This window comes from Ixodes scapularis, unplaced genomic scaffold, assembly GCF_016920785.2.
Source record: "Ixodes scapularis isolate PalLabHiFi unplaced genomic scaffold, ASM1692078v2 PGA_scaffold0__279_contigs__length_252992795, whole genome shotgun sequence".
Classification (NCBI taxonomy): Eukaryota; Metazoa; Arthropoda; class Arachnida; order Ixodida; family Ixodidae; genus Ixodes; species Ixodes scapularis.
Genome location: NW_024609835.1, coordinates 223,560,600 through 223,580,570, shown reverse-complemented (window position 1 = coordinate 223,580,570; position 19,971 = coordinate 223,560,600). Strand labels below are relative to the sequence as shown.

At 46.4% G+C, this 19,971-nt stretch overlaps 1 protein-coding gene across 1 annotated transcript; it reads left to right on the top strand.

Annotated features, from left to right (window-relative positions):
• The first annotated feature begins 2,581 nt into the window (after positions 1-2,581).
• Positions 2,582-19,610, top strand: LOC120841436. The gene is made up of 2 exons (XM_040212325.3): positions 2,582-2,944; positions 18,483-19,610. Exons 1-2 carry the CDS (start codon positions 2,582-2,584, stop codon positions 19,608-19,610), a joined length of 1,491 nt encoding a protein of 496 aa, XP_040068259.1.
• Positions 19,611-19,971: the final 361 nt, after the last annotated feature.

The following is a 19,971-nucleotide window of genomic DNA, read 5'->3' as shown; positions in this document are numbered from 1 at the left end:
CGCAAATGACGTTGCCGCTGAAACTCTGGTCGGGCGTATTCACCGGATCCCACGCAGCAGAGCTCGGGGGTATGGTGACCGTTTTGCCCACATAGACGTTGCTTTTTACAGGTGTGATACTTGCTGTGTCGGTGCCAAGCAAAGCTCGAAGTACCTTCTGGACGTGGTCTAGCGAATCTCTCAGAAGTGCAGTGGTGACATTCCATACGTTGAAGATAACTCGAGCAGCACCAAGATGTAGCTTGTGCTTTGATAAGAACTTACCGTGGTCAATTGTCGATGTTGCGATTCTGTTGCCTCTTGAATCCGGAAACTCATTATTAAGAAAGTTATTCTTACGGCACCACTCGTAGCCAAGCACTACCGGGCAAACAGAGTTCTCGAGCACCAGGAACTCCACTGGTAATGTACTCTCAACTGTTTTCAATTGCAAAGTGAGAATACCCAGGGTGTGAATTGCAGTACCGTTCACAGTGAACAATCCAAGTGACGTCGGACGAAGACGTGCGTCTGCTGGGACCAGGGATAATGCCAGAACATTCACTGCTGCTCCAGTGTCAAGAAGAGCATCTTGGTATCCAATACATTCAATCCAAACAGTAAATTTTGGAACCGACGTTTGGTTACTTGCCATTGATGTCAGAGGAAGTTTTAGGGGAGTTACTGAAGGAAGCACCGTGCTCGCTCCACCGTTAACCTTGGAGGCTTGATCAGTGGCCTCAGACCGGGCTGGTTGTTGTGTAGGATTGTATTTCCTACTACCATGCCGCCTTTTGGGCGCCTGAGATAAGGCGGAAAGTGGTGATGGTGGCTCTTGTAGATGCCTAGCCCTCTGCACAAACTCTGTAGCCCTTTGAGCAGTTGCCGCTTTTAGCGCTTGATCCAGGGCATCTTTGACGTTTGTAGGTCGTGAAAGACGTACAAATACTTGAATCTCTGGATCAGCTATTGCGCTTACAAAAGCGGAGGTGCCAACCTTATCATTTGCGTCTGCTGGGGCTCCAGGATGTCAAGCGCTGGATGTCGGCTGCCAGCTCCTGGAGGGTTTCGTGAGAGCGCTCACGGCGTAAACTTAACTCCGAGCTGTGCATTTGTTGGAGATGTCTATCTTCAAAACGTCGCTCCAGTGCTTCACGTAGGGCCGGGAATGATTAAGGAATACCATCGAATTGGTAAATACGATGGTAAAAAAAATAGAGCTGATCCTTGCATCTGGGAGACGAGCGCATGAACTTTGTCGTCTTCCGTCCAGCCGTTGGCTTGTGCAATAATTTCAGCCTGGTACAGATAAAGGTGAACTGGTACACTGCCGTCGAAGGGTTTTAACTTCAGTGACGGATTAGTCCTTGCACGGGTACCTCGGTTCACATTCGTTAAGGGGCTCACTGTTGAAACGATCTCACCTTCATCCAGAGCCGATGGACAGGTGTTGAGGTCATCTACAGAAATCCCCAAAGCGCCCCTTTGTGGCCCATTGATGTCACTCGGAAGAACATTCAAGCCAGTTTGAAGGCGTTGTAGCTGCGTTGGAACGCTCATGGAGAAGCCATTTTGAGCTGCTCGCTGCGAAGTGTTGCCGGAGTGGGACGTAACGTGCAGTGGACTCGCCATCGAAGTTTAGGAGTGATCCCACCGCTGCCACCAAAATGTTACAGGCTCACGGGAGTCAACTTCAGTTCCGGCTGACGGAGTGCCACTTAACGTTTCCTAGGGCACCATTCAACTCCTCGTACTCCTCTTCGTCGGCCTCTAACAATATATATATATATATATATATATATATATATATATATATATATATATATATATATATATATTTATTCAGTGAAACCCGTTTTGAACGAACACATACAGCGAATTATTGTCGATATCGAACTCACGAAAAATTTAAATCAAAATGTATGTAAAAATTACTTTTTATAACGAACATATTGGCTATATTGAACTTTTTTCCCCTGGGAAGGCTTGCAAAGACGCGCAAACAATCGTCTTTCAGCCAATGCCTTCGCCCGAAAAAGTGTAGGAAAGAAACAAAATTCCAAAAGCTCGAGCTGCAAACAAAAATAAGCGAAGAAAAGCGATTCCGAAAGGGCACAGAAAAAAAAAAAACTTTTAAATGCAAAGCGGTTGCTTACGAAGAAAAGCAATTAAAAAACGGAGATAAGCTAAAAAAAAAAATCTTTCTAGCGCATTGTTACAAGGCGGAAGCGAAGAGATAAGAAAGAAAGAGAAGTTCTCGCCTCCTCTCTCTTCGCGCCCTGTTTCACCTAAAGTCACTTTAGTTTGACCTAGGGGGCCTTCATGTCCCACCGAAGAGAACTTGAAGTCACTCTAGCTTAACCCTCCTCACCTTGCGCGTTCACTTGGGGCTTGACACGCCACGCCCCAAGAGGAAATAAACCTATCGCATTTCAGATTCCATAGCATTGTCACATGCCGTTTAAAGCGTCAACCACAGGCAAATCTCCCTCTCTTTCCCTCCTTCATTTCTTCTCGTTAATTTAGTCGTCGTTTGTTGTCGTCTTTCTTGTCCCCATTGCACTTTCTGTTCACTGTGCGGGCCAGCTAGTTTGGCCCCGAAATGACGACGAAGCAGCGGCAGGCTCTGCCACTTTCCGACAAGGTTGACATCATCAGTCGTGTGGAGCACAGCGAAAAGAAATCAGACGTTGCCGCCGCCTACAAGATCCCCAGAAGTACGCCGAGTACAATTCTTAAAAACAAGTCTGCCATCCGAGACAAGGCCCGTGAACGTCCAAACGCGGACAACAGGCGCATCCGTAAGCCGGCGTACGACAAGGTGGAAAAAGCGCTGTTTTTGGACATTCGTGTGCGGAACCTGCCGGTCTCCGGACCGATGTTGCAAAGCAAGGCTAGAGATTTTGCATCCCTCCAGAACGTTGAGGGCTTCACCGCTGGATCTGGGTGGCTGCAGCGATTTAAAGTTCGATATTTAATCGTCGGGAAAGTCGTAGCTGGGTTTTGTAAATGGGTTTCGCTGTATCGAACTACTTGCTATATAGAACTGATCGTAGTGTTTCCTGTTGTTCGTTATAAACGGGTTTCACTGTATATATATATATATATGTATTACAGCGAAGTTGTTATGTGCTAGGGTCTGGAACAATATACGTCCATGGATGTTAACAAAAAAACTCCAGTTTAAACGGCATTCCTTCGTTCCGATTGGTCGTGGCAAGTATAAACAAAAAGAGGGGGCAGCCCGCATGAGTCAGCCTTCCTTAGCATTATTAGATAGTGAGGTCCTGATACCTTGCTATCATCTACGGTCACCGACTGATTTCAGCTAAGAGTGCGCTGTGACAAGGCTGAGGGCAGAACGCGCCGATCTAAGCTTCTCTTCTTTTGATTCCGCAATGCTGATAAAGAAACTTGGGCTCAATCGGAGAAAAACTGTCCTCGAGGTGTGCCTCGAAAAATTGAGTTTAGAACTTACAACGTCGTTTGTTTGCAACTTTTACGACCTATAGGAGGCGCACTGGTGCCAATCAAAATAGGTGTCCAGAAGAGTGGTACGAGGCTGGGTCTTCGACGCGTAACTCGAATTTTTCTATATACGAGCAGTATTGGAGCCTTACGCTGTTTTTTCAAGCCAGGAAGTTGTAGACAAGCCCATTTATTATAAGGCCAATCACCCAGGAGCTAGGGACCGCGATTCTCACACCGCGGTACCACCATCGCTAAAAGTAGCGAATTGAAAGAGTTCATTGCCATTATGTATGTATGTGTCTTTATTCGATCCATATATAAATTCGCTGTAACGTCGCTGTAAAACCTAAAATAGCTACCAACCAATGGCTGTGTTCCTGTGTCTCTTGACGCAGCCATTTTCTAGCGACGTTATCAGTTGCCCTTTGGACTCGCCATATGTAGGCCGTGTGTTGTTCGCTCTGAAGAGGAAGAGGTAGCTTCCGCTACCTTGGCGCACCTCTGTGGTAAATCGCAGCTCGGTACGTTGATAAACTGACTTTTTCGGATCGTCTAAAATGAGTTCGAAGCGCTAGTATACGTGCATAACCTCCCCTATACTCACAGAGCCTGGCACTTCGATGACGGAGCCAGAGTGCCCGGTCGCAGATCTGGAGCGTGAGGATCTGGTAGCACAGAGCAGCGCACAGTTTTTGATGCGGCGTGGACTTCAAACATGGTTTTCAAACCCGACGAAAAAAGAAGCAGTAGCCCGAGGAGCGCAAAAAGCACGAGCGGACATTCCATCGCTCGGGACATGTGTGTTTCGGCGCCTCGCCGCAGCGGGGTGCCCGTTACATGACTCTTGTCTGCCGCTGTACCTTTTCACTTTCGGCGGACGCGTCACGTGACGATCTGCCAGGCTTTGCTGTAGTGAACACGAGGGCCACGTCAGCGTTCGCGGAGGACTCGGAACCAATTACACGTTTCGTGCCTAATAAATCGTGACCGCCAATGTTGGTCGATAGAGTATTGAATGCAAGAGTTTTAACATAGCAAAAGCACACCTAAGTAATAAGAAATAACAAAACAAAAACATATTGTTTAAAGTGATCACGACGAAATGTTACGAGTTATGAGTGAAGAATAATATGTATTAAGGCCCAGGAGATTTGCTAAAGTAGAATAATATAAATTGAATCGAGTGCCGCCGGTAGAGGTTGGACTAATGCAGTGATGCACCCCACCCTCACCAACATTGTTTAATAAGTACAACAACGTTGCCCCTTTAGGTGGCTGGAAAAGGAAGGAGCAGGATTATACGCTCCAGCACAATCAGAAACTTACGGAGAGGAGGTACAACAAAGATGTGGTGCTCATCACATCGGTGCACATAATCCGACATGCAAGATTCGACAAAAGACAACTTTATGTTCGACGCGGAAAAAAATAAAATAATTGGCTCAACTACACATGCAGACCCTTGCTTTTATGTGCGAAACGAAATAGTAAAGAAAACAGCAGATCGTTAAGACCGGAGACGACGAAAAGAATGGGGAGAGGACCGGTGCTGTATGGAACGGCGTTCCTGGAACGCGTTCCTTTTAGGAGGAACGAAAAAACGCCGCCGTTCCATTCTGCATCGGTGGAACTGGAACGGGAAGTTGTTATATTTTTACGGGAACGGAAGAAGTTCCTTCTTCCGTTCCGAAGAAAAGGAACACCGTTCCGGTGTTCCTTTTCTTCGGCCAGTGAGGTCATTTTTATTTTATTTCTAAGAGGGGAATTTCTAAAAAGTATAAGAACAATGTATTTACGAAGAGCAGGATCTTGTTAAATTTTTTGTTACTTAGGGTTTATTATGTGGGGTCCTCGCTTGATAACAGTCGGGTGCAGGAGAGCTAGTGCATTGATTGTCTTTGCAGTGCCCGACACTGCGGTACAGAAATCAAAATATTTAGTCGAAGGAAAAGACAGAAAAGGAGACGTTTCAAACTCAGCTACTTTCTTTGCTTCCACGAATCCTCATACACCGAGAAATCTAAGGAAGACTACAGCCATCACTGAAGTTCTACAAAAATACCTACAGTTACACCAAAGGAACAGTTTACCAGACATCGAACGCACCCTTGTATCCCGAACATGGATAGATGCACAAAACTTAACTTTTATTCCCTCTCCACTTCTCCCACCTTCAAACTGAACAACGAATCCAACCTTCACAAAGAAGGACTGGTAGTTTTCAAGACTGACCTTCCAGAAGCCCTACCCTCTTCTCCACTTGCTCGTTTTGTGGACAGCAACACCGAGAAGCAACTGTTGTTAAGTACGAACAAGGGACTTTGTTAGATTGAAACGTGTGAGGTTGATGTAAAACGATCGTGCAATGTGGGGTAACAATACATTTGGCTCGTCTGAATCGCCCACCACAAACATGAATATGGCAAAGCACTGACATTTTTAAATGTTAATATGTCAACAAATGAAACCTTGCTTCCGCTGGTTTTCTTCACCTGGTGTCCTTCCATGACGGCATTCAAATTTGTATGTTTCCGTATGATGGGATAGATAAAAAAAAAAAAAAAAAACTTTGTTTGATCTAACTAAATATGGTCATCAGTAAAATACAAATGTAACGTATATGTTGCGATACGTTCAATTTTTTTTAAACTGTAACGGGAAGGAGTTCCTTTCTCACAGATGGAACTTGTAAAGGGAACGCATCCCAAAAATCAAAAAGAACGAGGAACGTGTACAACACTGGACAGGACACACGTCTTAAGACGCGTGTCCTTTCCCATTTTTTGCTGTCGTCTCCGGTCTTAACGATGAGCAACCTAAGCTAGCTCGCATGTTTACTAGCTTTATCATCAAGACAACAGCCTACAAGTACCTTAGAGCGACGAATGAGCGACAAGACTAACCTGGCCCGACACAAAAAAAAGTAATTGCCAAGACATCCAACCCACTAAAGGGTGTTTTAATATGGCATCTTGCCAGACACTCATATAAGAAGTATTCCATAGGAAGATTTCCATGGAAATATTTTGCCGTCCCACCCACAACACGCCGTAACATCCCGAGAGATAGCCCACCTAACATCAAGAGCGACTCAGGTAAAAATATGGAGTGGGCTAACTTTTGGTGTATATAATCAAGAAAAGTGTGAAAAAAATTGCTATTTTTTAGATCGTGTCCCTTCCAAGCTTGTTATGGTGGAGAGGGGCAACAAAGGAAAGGTGACTGTACTTCCCAGCCAGCAACGTTCGCTTATATCCCGTCATAGCCAACTGGCCGCACTTTACCCCGAGGTCATCATTGACCCGAACAATACTACTACTAGAAGTGGGATATCTTTCGGTGTTTAAAAAATAGAGCAAATCAAGCCAAAAATAGAGGGCGGGCTATTTTTCGGGGGTTGGGTATCTCTCAGAATTTTACGGAAGGCAAATTACTTATTTGTTTACAACGCTATAGTAAACGAATGCTTGTAGCGACATTGGTATACGAGTTGAACTAATGGTCCCTTGATCCCTCGAATGGAGCAGCTGCGTAGCAATTGCAGCTGTCACAGATTAAATGGGGTGGGCACCACGCGCGATTCATAGACATCAAAGCTTGTGTACATGGACAGAATACTTCCATAGAAGAGCTATCTATGCTCGAATGATGATACGAGGGACGTATTATTTGCACTTCATTTTTGTTCGTGCTGCGGGTACTGGATGCGTAGAGCTCGGTGGGTATATTCACCTTCTCGATATACTATCCTTTTGCCGAATGCGCTTGTTTCTCTCTTGGCTTTTTCTTACCCTGCCGGAATCACTTTTTGGTAGTGCGTCACACCCACGTCTAGGCACAAACGCCTGATGGGCGTTTGTTCGTAGCATGTGCTAGACCCACGGCTATTTGTATGGCAGCCTGCCACCGTAGCGCTGTCCGCCATATTACTATGACGACTAGAGATAATATAACTCTACCAAAAAGATTGCCAACCGTGGCCGCATTTTTGTTTATAGGCGGAGCTGGTCAGACGCGATCCAAGAAATAGACATAGAAATCAGTGCTCTGCTCGCGGTTGCAAGCGAGGCAGGTAGACTTCATTGGGGTCTACAGGCAGTTTTGCAAATGCAGTGTTTCTTTTCGTTTGCCTGAATGACGCAAGCACATCATCTGTGCAGTCTGGTCACATAAAAGCTTTATTTGATTATATTTGAATTCTCACCATACAGTTTTTAAGTTCATCCACTGATTCTAAAATTCGCACACGCACACAGACATATTGACACCTTCTAGTGCATGTGTCGTTTATACCTGCAGTCTCGGAAGGGTTTTGTCATGCCATATAAAGTACCAACCTTAAAATTTGTTGCACAAAATTAATTTTAATTTATATTCCTCAATAAGTCGAACTCGCGGCCGAATAAATTTCCCTCGGCCTGTCGAACCTAGTAGCTAAAACAATCTATCCCTGGAAAACAATAGACCCATTGCTAAATTACCCAAGCATCAAGGAGAACGCGGGGATTGGTGTTCCACGCGCCGCACGTGCTGGCCTGAGCAGTAGTAACTTTTCTAAAGCAAATGCCTAAAACAATTGCTTCTTGCATGCGCGTTCATTAACGCTTTATTTGGGTTATTTGCTTCGAATGTTGTATACGAGGAAGGCGTGCACGTGTGGCGCGTGGAAAACCAATCCCTGTATTTTTTCTTAATGCTTGGATAATTTAACAATAGCTCTATTGGAACACACATCAACTGCCAAATTATTGTGATTACGCCACATTGAATTGTACTATCAGTCTGCCCGTTGTAATCAGTCAACTTATTTTATCTACCAGACAAAAACGCGAGGCCGTACATTTGCCTATCTTCCGCGTTTACGAACGCCACATTCCACGCGAATAAAGACGTATTAAAAAGCGACCACCGCACACTTTTCATAAATGACAATTGCAGCTCTATCTGTAGTGGTTCAGGCCCACTTGCAAATCTCCCTGTCAAACGATCTCGCCACTTCGAACGGGCGGTCCCCTTCTCCGGGGATTATTTTCGTCACTCCAGGGATTATTTTCATCAGAAATTCAGAATACAGTTTGTCCCCTAAATCGGGCAACCAAACCAAACTTCATCTGACTTTGCACAAGAAAACGCGAACGTATCGTGATTTGTTTTGCAACATTGAAACGTGCGCAGACTGGCATGAGCGGCGCGGGATAGTCGCCCTTTCGTGCGCCAGATGGCGCTCTTTTATCTAAAGGGTCTATAGAGAGTTTAAGTAGATCGTTTCGATCCCTCTGATACCCCCAAAAATGTTATGATAACAATACGATGCATGCTCAAAAACGGCATCGGGGTAGCGGGTATCGTTATCGGAGTCATCGGAACGAAAACTCTACATTGGTCCGCTAACTATACGAGACATTTAGCGGCGTAGTAGATTAGTGATATCTACATGCGAAGTATTTTTCGCTCCTTATTTGATCAGAATGCTCTTCTCTCTGTGGTGGATTGAGCAGGTCTAAGGGGAATGGCATGTTGGCGGCTGTTTTCGCCAGCGCATTGGGGGGAGGGGGGGGGGAGGGGAGGGCGGGAGGGCAATTGCTTTGAGTTTTCACATAGCCTCCTCTATACTCACAAAGCCTGGCAGTTCGACGACGGAGCAATACAGTGCTCGGTCGCAGATTTGGAGTGCGAGGACCTTGTAGCACAGAGCATCAAAGAGCCATTTTTCGGGGAACCTGGAAGTCACCTAACAGCTTTCGAAGTGGCGAGGACGCGAAACACACATGTTCGCTCGAGAAAAGTGTATCCGGCGTCTCGCCGCAGCGGGGCGGCAGTCACGTGATTCTCCTCTCATCCGTTGTCTAGCGGTCGCTCTACCATTTCCATTTCGGCGGCCGCTTCTCCTGGCGACCTGCTAGGCTTTGTCAGTATAGACTCTTTTAGGCGACTGTGCATGAGCGCAGCAATGACCGTCCTTCAGTTTTTGTTTCCTCTTATTCTGTTCGCACCACTTCATCATTAACAGAGCAGGACAGGTTATTGCCATTTTTGTGTCCTTCTCCCCAGCATAGGCCCTTGTGGAGCCACTTCAACTCCCACCACAGTGACTCGGCATCTCGGTAAGACAAGAGAAGGTCGGCTATGGCGGCTCAGTCTGGCGCACGCTGAAAGCGTCTATATAGGTAACTATGGGTTTAATTTCCGTTTCCAGCGTAAAAGATTAGCGCCGACTGTGAACCCTAACATTTTGTGCAGTGCGATACTAGGAAAGCTGACATTGGTTATAAACTAAGACTGACGTCATTTCTGCTCTCCGCGCGGCGTGACTGTCTTGTCCCACCCTTCCCATGGTGCACCGATTTAGTTCATGTCTTGTATTCAATTACGTTACTTTTCGCGCTTTCTTAAGCCTAGTTCACATGCACCGGTTTTGGCCCTAGAGCGGCGCGATTTCTGCCGTCGCGGCGCTCTGGCCAGCACCAGCAATTCAGTGGCACGAGCGCCGCGACGGCTGAAATCGCGCCGCTTTAGGGCCAAAATCGCTGCATGTGAAACCCGCTTAAGGGTGTACACAAAAGAAAATATTTGCATGAGAAGTTTTTTCTTCTTCCTAGGTATTTCGGAACAAGGAAATCGGTACGCCAGGTCATAAACTCCATTATTAATTGTCATAATCACAATCTTAATAGAAATATTGCGCGTTCCGGCCACCCGTTCGCGGGAAAACAAATCCAATTACTCAAAGCGTTTCCCTCCTTTTCCTGCCATCGTCGAGAGCGACCGAACACGGGCGAGAGCAGCTGTGGCTCGGCGGCAGGCAGCAGTGCTCCCCGAGCCTAACGGACTCGTTAGCCACATGGACTCTGTTTCAACGCGGCAATAACTCTCGGGCTAATGAGATGTGTGCCATAAATAGGACTTTGACCGTAATGGGAATGGCGCGCACAAAGCCACAGCTCGCTGCCCTCTGCTGATCGCGAGGGAACAATTTGAAGCCCTAACGTCTCTATTTTTCGAGTCCACCTCTGTTTGTGTAATGCGCGCCAGACGCTTGGCGTCGTTGTTTTCCGCTGCTGTGCCAGCACGGTCACGGATATGTTTTATTTTTATTTTCTCCTCGACGTCGTCGCCGAGTTTTGGAGAATGCCGGGCCAAGCAGCGACGCGTGTCTAACGAGCAGTGTAGATTTGCCGCGCGGACGTGCCAGGACGGTTGTACGAGTCGTTTTCACCGACCACGTGACCGGACAGTTTAGATTTGGCCAGTCTGACATGACGTCCCCCCGGGAAAACCAGCCGACGACGACGACGACGCTGGGGTAAGAAGTAACCAGACGCCAGGAGAAGTCGTCTTGCTGTGGCGGCGTGCGCTCCGTGTTGTTGCTGCTGCTTTGGGGGCTCTCTGCGGAGGTTCATGGCTACGCTTTGGGAAGCGAGACGCCGCCCTCTATTTGCATGACAATGGGATTTTGGAAGCTGCATGAGTCTCTCGGCAGTCCCGAAGCCGACCTGCGCTGGCGATATCCGGGTCGGTCCGACTGGTTTTTGGCGTGCGCATAAACTTCGGGACTATAGCTTAGGATTTGCGTTGTGGGTCTTGTGCGCAGAAGAAGCTCGAAGTGGCTCGGAGATTGTGATAGTTTAGCTCGCGTGTTTCGGATACGCCGTTCCCAACATGTGCGACTGCAGCCGTACATAAAAAAAAGTTGGTTATTTGGCAGGTGTTCGTTGGATTAGAAAACGCCCGTTTAGAATTTAGCTTCAACTCTTCAGCGCTTAAGCAATAACCTGGAACGGGGCTAATGAACAAAAGCGCTGCTACAAAGCTCGCCGCCAGTCGCGCACATGGCATCATGAACAAGCACCGACGAGCGCGAAAAATGCATCTCGCGCCACTCGTTTCTATCTCTCCGTGTATCTTTCTCTCTCAGCCTTTCTCTCAATCCCCTCCCTTCTCTTTCTTTCTCTCTCTGTTTCCCTCTCATTCTTTCGTAGCTCAAGAATATAATTTTCGGAAACGCCCCAGCCGCTTCTTGGAACTCCCGCTTATCTCTCTTCGGCTAAGATATGCCGTATTTCGCTGAGATGCCAGCCGCAGAGAGGGTTAGAACTGTTCGCATACTTCTTCGAGGGGGCAACATCTTTGACATTTCGTCTCAGTTTCTCCTTTGAGTCTGAAGACTCTGAGCCTTCCAGCCAAAAAAAGAAAAGAGAGAGAGGCTAGAGAAGTTAATCGGGGAGTCACTCGACAGCGTCTTGCGAGGGACTCTCTCGCGAGCCGTCCTCCTCCTGGTGCCGGGGAACCCCAGCCACCCAGCCAGGCCCAGAAGCCAGACCACGATAGCGGACGGCTGACAGGAATGCTGGTCTGTGTCTTCTGTTGAGTGACTTTCCCCACCGACGCCGCCGCCGAGGGGGGGGGGGGGGGGGGGGGGGGGGGGCAGCGCAACCAACCAGCGCTTCGTCTTTGTCCCACGCCGCCGGTCACCCACCCAAGCCAAGGAGACGACGACCACGGTGCCCGCAGGAAGGACTCCACTCTCCCTAGCTCCGGTTACCGACGAACCGAGTGTTCATTGTCAGCTGCTATTTGGAAACCCAACACCTCAAAGAGGTCCATTGGAAACGCCGCAGCGGGGAAGAGAAGGAACGCCGTGGGTTCTTAACTTCCTGCGCTGTTCGAACCACCGGCAGTTTAAACGCCTGCCTGGTGCGGTGCAGAGCAACGTAAAAAAGTCGTTTTTTCCTCTCCTTTTTTTTTTTAATATACGTTTTATTTTACGATGGGCCACACTGGACGCTACGGGCCATCGCAGCCAGTCCAGCTCTGTGACCGTACCACGTGACTACGCACCCCCCCTGTTGCAGCGACCCTCCCAAAGGACACGTGGCCCTTACGTGACATTCGATTGGCTTCGACGGCCCGTAGCCTTCTCTCGGTCCATCGTAAGGTCGAACTGCGTATAGTAGCCTGCTCAAGATGTGGGGAGCCTTTCGCTGTGGTTGTTGTTGTTCGGCCCCTACCCATGTCCTCGGGCGAGGCTTGAGGGACGGCGCGCGGCCGACTGGGTAGAAGGACGGAGTGCCCTGGTTGGTCTATACACCACCACACTCTCCGACGCTGGTATGTCTTGCGTAAACAGAATAAAAGGTCAGTGCGTAGCGAATGGCGTTCGGCACGTTTCGGCGTGACGAGGGGGGGGGGGGGGGGGGGGGGGGTTGTTCCGAGCTTTGTTTCTCTTTCGCATTTACTTTTCCTCTCTACTTCTTGATCTTGGTGGCAAGCTCCGCGGATCGACAGAATTAAAAAAAAGCAAGTTTCAAGCTTCAGCTGAGGCTTGCAAAACAACAACACAAAAAAAAAAAACCGAAGTGTGTACGGCGCAGGACGGCAGGCAGCGCGAGAAATTAGCTTGCGCGGCGTGGTTTATTGCTTGTTGACGCCCACCCAAGTGAAGAACGCATCAAACGAGGACAAATAAAAAGGACGGCGCGATGCTTTCTTTTTTCTTTTCGCTGTGCGGCGGCTCTCTTATACGTCCTCTTAGGGCCCTCGGGAAGCGAGAAACGAGAAAGCCGGCGAGAAGGGGCGCCTGGAAATTGCTTCATTTGCGTTTGTCTCGGCTCTTGAGACGTCTGAGGCTGCCCAGGGGTTCCGGTGGAGGGCGACCCGCCGCCTCACGCGAGATCGCTCCCGCCTCGCGCTAGAGAGCCCTCCTGGGGATCGCTCCGCGGGCCCTACTCGGCGGAACCAATACCGCCGAGAATTCGAGGCCTGCTCGTTCCTCCCCCATTACGTCATCACTAGTGAGCCCACGCAACACCGCCCAACTTCTAACGCTTTGCGCCGTACTCTCGTCCAGCTTCAGCGTGTTTGCCGCTAGGGGTGGGTGGGGGGTTCCACTAAGGATGACGTCATGCCCAGGCCTTGTCTCGTAGGTGGCGTATTAAAGGGGCTCTCTCTCGAGTCGATGACTCGGGAGGTCGGTCATGCACTCGGAGGGCCAGCTGCGTGGGTGACCGCTTGTTAGCGGGCCTGGCATGTCGAGAGAGTGAGTGAGGTAAGCGAAGAGTGCAGAACAGCGTGCACTTCGAAGGAGGAGTGAGAAAGGTTGAGACGCTAACGCGATCCTAACCAGATGGTCCGGTGGAGTCAAATTCGTAAGTGATTAAGAGAGGCCGCCAGACTACGCGCGAAGTTCGCTTCAGACTGCGACGTGGGCGAGACGAGTTGCCGAACGCGTCGATGAGCGGTGAGGTCCGTCGCTGTTTGCGTGGAACGGGACTCGGTTTTTGTTACGTTATAGGTTTGTCATGACGTCTACTTCTTATAGGTAGATATACCGGCAGCCATAGCTGCATAGGGAACTGAGTGCGTGGTGACGGCGAGCTTTCAGAGTTTTTTTGGAGCGTGCAATCCGCACCATCAGATATCCGGTCTTAGCAGCCTATTCATGTGAGCTCGTTCTGGGCATGCGCTCTCAACAGCGCTTTCAAAGATGGCGTCCAGCCCATATCTCCTTTCCAGATAGGGCAAGTGAACGGGCATTTAATTTTGTAGAACTTTTTTAATCTCCTGGTAAGCAACTAGTATCCACTTATATACAGACAGACTAAGTTAATATTACAAAGTATTTTTCTAAAAAATATACTATGCATCGCCAAACGCTGATTCTTCACCCAAGTGAAGCTCCGGAGGTCCGGACCAGATTTCCAAGTTTCAGCACTAACCACTATTCAAAAGTTGTAAGTGGGTTTTGTAAATTTTTATTAGAAAAATGGCGGCCGACCAAGCTTTCGAATGCACGGAAGCCCTATAGTGTCAGTTACTGAAAACGGGCGAAAATGGGCGCCATTTTTCCATTCAAAGTTTTAAAAAAAATTTTGTAGGAGATAAAGGTTAGTGTTCAAAACTTTGGCATCTGGTTAGGACCTCCAGCGCAATATTTGGGTTGAGAATGAGCTTTCTGCGGTGCGTAGTTTATTTTTGCGGTGAAAAAAAGGTTTGTACTTCTTTTTCCTTGGGGTTTTGAGGGGGGGGGGGGGGGGAGGAGGGGGGGAGGGGGACCAGCCTGTACTTATAAATATAAACGTACAAATACCAAACTTCATTTCACAATATTATTTCTCAATTAAATTTCTTGGTTTATATAATTTTCTCACTTCGAGTACGACGCTTCATACCATTGGTGTCTTCACGTACGAACTTGAGAACGTGTATAAATAAAATCACTGGCGACGCTGAGGTTTTTCTATTTTCTTTATTTGAAAACAAGTGCGGCATTATTTTATTACTACTGATAGTGAGGACGATCACATCGTCGTTTTTCTCTGTCATCCCAGGGAGAAAGCAAGTCGTGCGCATAGTGACCTGCGCAAAGGAGGTCTTAGATTATTTAGTTGTCAGATAAAAAAAGACGCGTGTTACGTTTGAGATATGCACGTTTCAATAAAGTAACAAATGGGTTATCTTAAATTCGAAGTATTTTTTTATTCACCACGTAAAACTATACATTAGTCCCGGTCCACGAGAAACCGAACTATTTTTAATGCCTTTTACCCGGTGAAAACGACTGTGCAATATTTCCCTAAAAAGAACACGAACACAGCAATAAAAATAACTGTAGGTATTGTGCCTCAAGTGTGCGGGTTTTTTTCTTTGTTTTTCGAAAATCTGGAATAAAGAGAGTGAGAAAGGATGATTGTAAGGCAGAGAGGCCAGCCTGGGAGCTCATGGCTCTAACGGAGTCCTTACTCCCAACTCGGGGAAAGGCGGGTGAGAGGAAAATATTGGCAAGATGAAATGAGACAAGGAAGCCTATTTATTAGGGCTGGGGCATTTGATCGATTAACCTACCAATTAATCGATTAATGCCTTAATCGCGATTAATTTTTTTAACCGGTTAATCGGTAATATTTTAGCGAACCAAAATAAAGCAAAAAGTAAACGCTTTCACCACGCAGACGTGGACGAGAACACCTCTATGAAGGGCAAACTTTAGGTCAAAATTTAGCCTAAAGTAAACTGTAGGTGGAAGATTTGTAACTCCTGACAAGGTGTAGAAGGTTACACGTCTCCCGGCCACTTCAACAGCGTTTGAGTGTCCGTTTAGCGCAGCAGAGAGAGACTATAGTGTGAACAATCAAAGGAGGCAGCTCTTGCCGGATAATATCACCGAACCTTTTACCTCATGCAGCTGAAGTAATAATGTGTGACTGCCTCAGAACTGGTCTTAACTACACATCAAGGTTGATTCGTAATAAAACTTGCGTATTAGGCCCTTTACCTCATGTTCAGCAAAGGCAGAAACATATTTTGACGTCTTAAAAATATTATGCATGAAAAATAACGAGACCGATTGATCGATTAATTAATCGATTAAAAGGTGGCGATTAATCGGGGTAAAACGTTTAATTGACGCCCAGCCCTACTATTTATGGACGACAATTACGTTATCAGAGTACATTATTTCACAACTTAGAAAATCAGTGCCAGTCGTGTGCCTCGAAAAAAGGTAATCAACGTTTTAAGAATGGTCGAGCCTTGAGAGCTTGGGGGGAGACGATATTTGTGGTTCCCCTGAACGTTATTTGTGTTTTGTTTTTTTCTTTTTTGTGTTGGGCGAGGTTTTCTTTTTTTTTTTCTTGTTTTTTTTTTGTAAACTTTTCACCAACCATAAATCTGTCGTAAACGGTTTTTTTTTTTTCGTTTTTTTTTTTTTTTGGGGGGGGGGGGGGGGGAGGGGGGGGCGGGGAGGTGGGGAGGTGGCGAGGATATACTGCACAGCGGACGCTACGGTATTCGTCGGAGCTGTCAGCCGTTGCAGCCCTGATGGATTGGAATGTTGACTTATGTGGTCTGTTTGTGTCACGTGCCTTCGCGAAGGCTTTAAACAATTGGCAAATTCATGCCCGAAGGCAAGGAAATTGGTTCCCTCAAAACCCCGTGCCTTAGCCAGATAACGATTTTTGGCTGGGATCTTGACCTTATGTAACGGGTAACATCAGATATTGTGTATATTCTTTGTAGCAAACTTTTTGTGTATTTTATTGCAAAAATACAGTTTTGCACTGTTGTACGTAGCACAAAGCCTTCGTTGCACTCCTCGGACTCGGCACCGATGAATTTACGTTGCGGCGAGCCCCTCCAGGTCCGATCGCGGGTTTCGGCAAAGGTGCCGGCCGGGACCCACAGCACGCCAGTTCCTACGGGTCTCGTCGGTGCTGTCAGCCGGAGTCTGTTGAGGGCTTGACAAACGTCACTAACCAATATTGGTCTTTAAATGCCATGTGCCTTTCTAAAGGTTTGACACAATTGGTTGGCTTCTGCCCGAAGGCAAGAAGTTCGATGCCCTCAAAAGCTCGTGTCCGGGCGAGAGAAAGCGATTTTTGACTGGGATCTTGACCACGTAATGGGTCAACCAGGAATTTTCCACTTTGTACAGAGAGATCAGACGGGTACATTTTTTGTCAGAGAAGTATTTGTGTGAATATAATATAAATAGACAGTTTGCACTGTAGGATCAGGAACCTCACTCGAACTCCTACGACTCAGCATCGAAGAAGACCCCATCAATAGTCTCGCGCAACACCGCGAGTTCAAATATCATTGAAAGAACCATGTTTACAAATGCCGCTCCAAGACATAATATGTGACTTACGGTTTCTATTCGACGAGATAAATTTGACTGCAAATGAAATATATCACAGATGCAGGGAGTCCAGGCGGGCGTAGAAGATATTAGAACACGTCCCCATATTCGATGTCAATTCCTTGGCTGCATGACAAAGTTCCAGTGCGCCATCTGTTGGGAAATATGGGATTGCAATGATCATAGTGTCCAATGCTTAGGTAAGTTGCTGATAACATACGCTAAAAGCCCCAGCTATTTATTCTCTCGGAAAGGCTTGTTACGCTAGGTGTATTTATAGACTTCGTAAAGCTTTCGATGTTCTAAATGACCACATTCTTCTTGCAAAACTAGGCAGTTATGGCGTCCGCGGAGTACCTACAGTGTAGGAAACTGTGCGTAGTAATTGACGGTCATTACTCTTCCTTTCATAATGTTATTGTTGGTGTGCCACAAGGAAGCATACTTGGGCCTCTTCTATTTAATGTATACATAAATGATATTGTTAACATCGATCACCAAGTTCAGTTTGTCATTTATGCTGATGATACAAGCATCTTTATTTCTGCTACTGATGCTGATGTACTGATATGTAAAGGGAACAATATCCTAAATAAATTTCACATGTGGTCCAAAGTTAATGGCCTTAAAGTAAACACACAAAAAAATACAAAGTCTTTTTAAATAGATCTATGAATAAACCAGTTCTGGTTATATATAAAATCAAACTTTGTGATTCACAAATCGAGTTAGTTAGCCAACAAAAAATTTAGGAGCAATTTTTTCCGAATATATGATGTGAGATTGCCATGCTAACTAACTAATTGCTAAACTTTCCCGAGTTGTTCGCATTATTGCCCGTTGTTGTAATGCTTTACCAATCAGTATTAAGTTAAAACTTTACTACGCACTATTTGAGTCCAATTTAAATTACTGTCATTTTGTATGGGCTACGACAACTAAGACAAACCTGCAAAATCTACTATTATTCCAAAAAGAAGTTTTACGTTATATCGCGGGTGTCTCATATACAGACCATACAGAACCAATATTTTCTAGATATCAAATACTTCCCGTAGAATGCGTATGCACTTATCGTTCACTCTGTACCCTTTGTTTCTTCTCTCCAACATTCATCGATTTTTTTTTAATATTTTATTTCTGAACTTGAGAAACATGAAAGCAATATAAACACACGCCGCGTAGACACTTGCCTCCTTCCTCGGTGCCTAACAAATTACAACCTCCAGTCATTGCACTACAAAGCACCGTACGTGTTAAATAAATGTTTCACGAACAACATAAACATCTGGACAATTGGCAGAAAGACCTACGTACCTACTGTTTTAACTATCGATAACTAATTTTTTTTTCTGCTACTGTGACTTTGTTTTATTTTTCTTATCTTCCTGATAAGAAATATCTTCCTGACACGCCACTTCGTCTCCCACCGGACACGCCCACCATCCTGCCAAAAACGTTCGAGAGGCCAGCCTCATCATCAGCGACATCAGCGGCGCCACACGATAAGAGGGACCGGCCGATCGCCTATGCTTTCACTGGGCGTGGGAACAGCCATACGATGCGGACGGCTAACGTTTTTCGCTTCTTCTGTACGCAGGTTAGTAATATCGATTCTTTGTACACTAAAAAATCAAGCGATGTTTTTCTTTTGGTGTTCCCATGCCCACGGGAGTTGTTCTCGATCGTCGGTCAGAGTATAGATGTTGTAAAATTGCTGATGCTATGCGGCGACGTTGAGGTAAACCCCGGTCCTGAAACGCGTAACAAACAGCTTGACGACATGTGCAAACTGCTTCAAGATGGTCAGTCTAATCTACTAATGGTTGTAAATGAAATCAAAACAAATCAACAGCAGTTGGAAGACAAAATCACTGACATCTCTAACCGGCTCCAGAATGTGGAAACTAAGACTAATGTTCTTGATAGACTGGATTGTGAAGTACGCACTACACATCAGGTTCTAGAAGAAGTTAAAAAGGAAAATGCATTCTTGCGTGCTAGACTTGACGACCTCGAAGATCGGTCTCGGCGAGACAATCTAATCTTTCATGGTATAGATGACTCGCCCTCGGAGACATGGGCCCAATCTGAGCAAAAAGTACACTCGCTGCTTTCTAACGTCCCTGAGCTGAGCATTTCTGAAGAGGGAATTACTCGTGCGCACCGGCTTGGTACGTTTTCTCGAAACAAGTGTCGACCAGTAATGGTAAAACTTGTGTCAACCAAAACTAAAGAGAGCATCCTTTCAGCAAAAGCTAAACTAAAAACATGGAACGTCTCAGTCAATGAAGACTTCGCACCAGCCACACGTTATGCGCGCAAGAAGTTGTTTGACTTCGCAAAATCTCAGAGTCCCAATAGTATATTTAAGATAAGGTACAACAGACTTCACCTAAACAAGAAGTGTTACGCCTACTGCAGTACGAGTGACGAAGTTTATGAAATTTCTAGTGCTACCAGTGCTACTGATAGAGGTGCCGAGTCACTCCAACCGCAACACGTGCAATCAGCAACGTCATAACAAACGTGCACTCTTCCAGTCAAAGATTCGACGGTGGAAAATGTTTCTGTTTTCTTTACAAATATCCGAAGCGTAATAAAGAAACGCGATGAATTGTGCTCCGCTCTTGATTCTGCTTCTGCCGACATCATTGTGTTGACCGAGACATGGCTCTCTAGCAAAATACGTAACGATGAACTTTTTGTGATAAGCAGTACAAAGTTTATCGGCATGATAGGGATTCGCGGACGGGCGGCGGCGTGCTGGTTGCAGTTGCTGATTACATTGAGTCATCCCATATTAACTTAGCATCTAGCTTAGAAATTGTGTGTGTACGTTTCCAACTAAGTCACAGAAACATTGTTGTCTGTGCATGTTACCG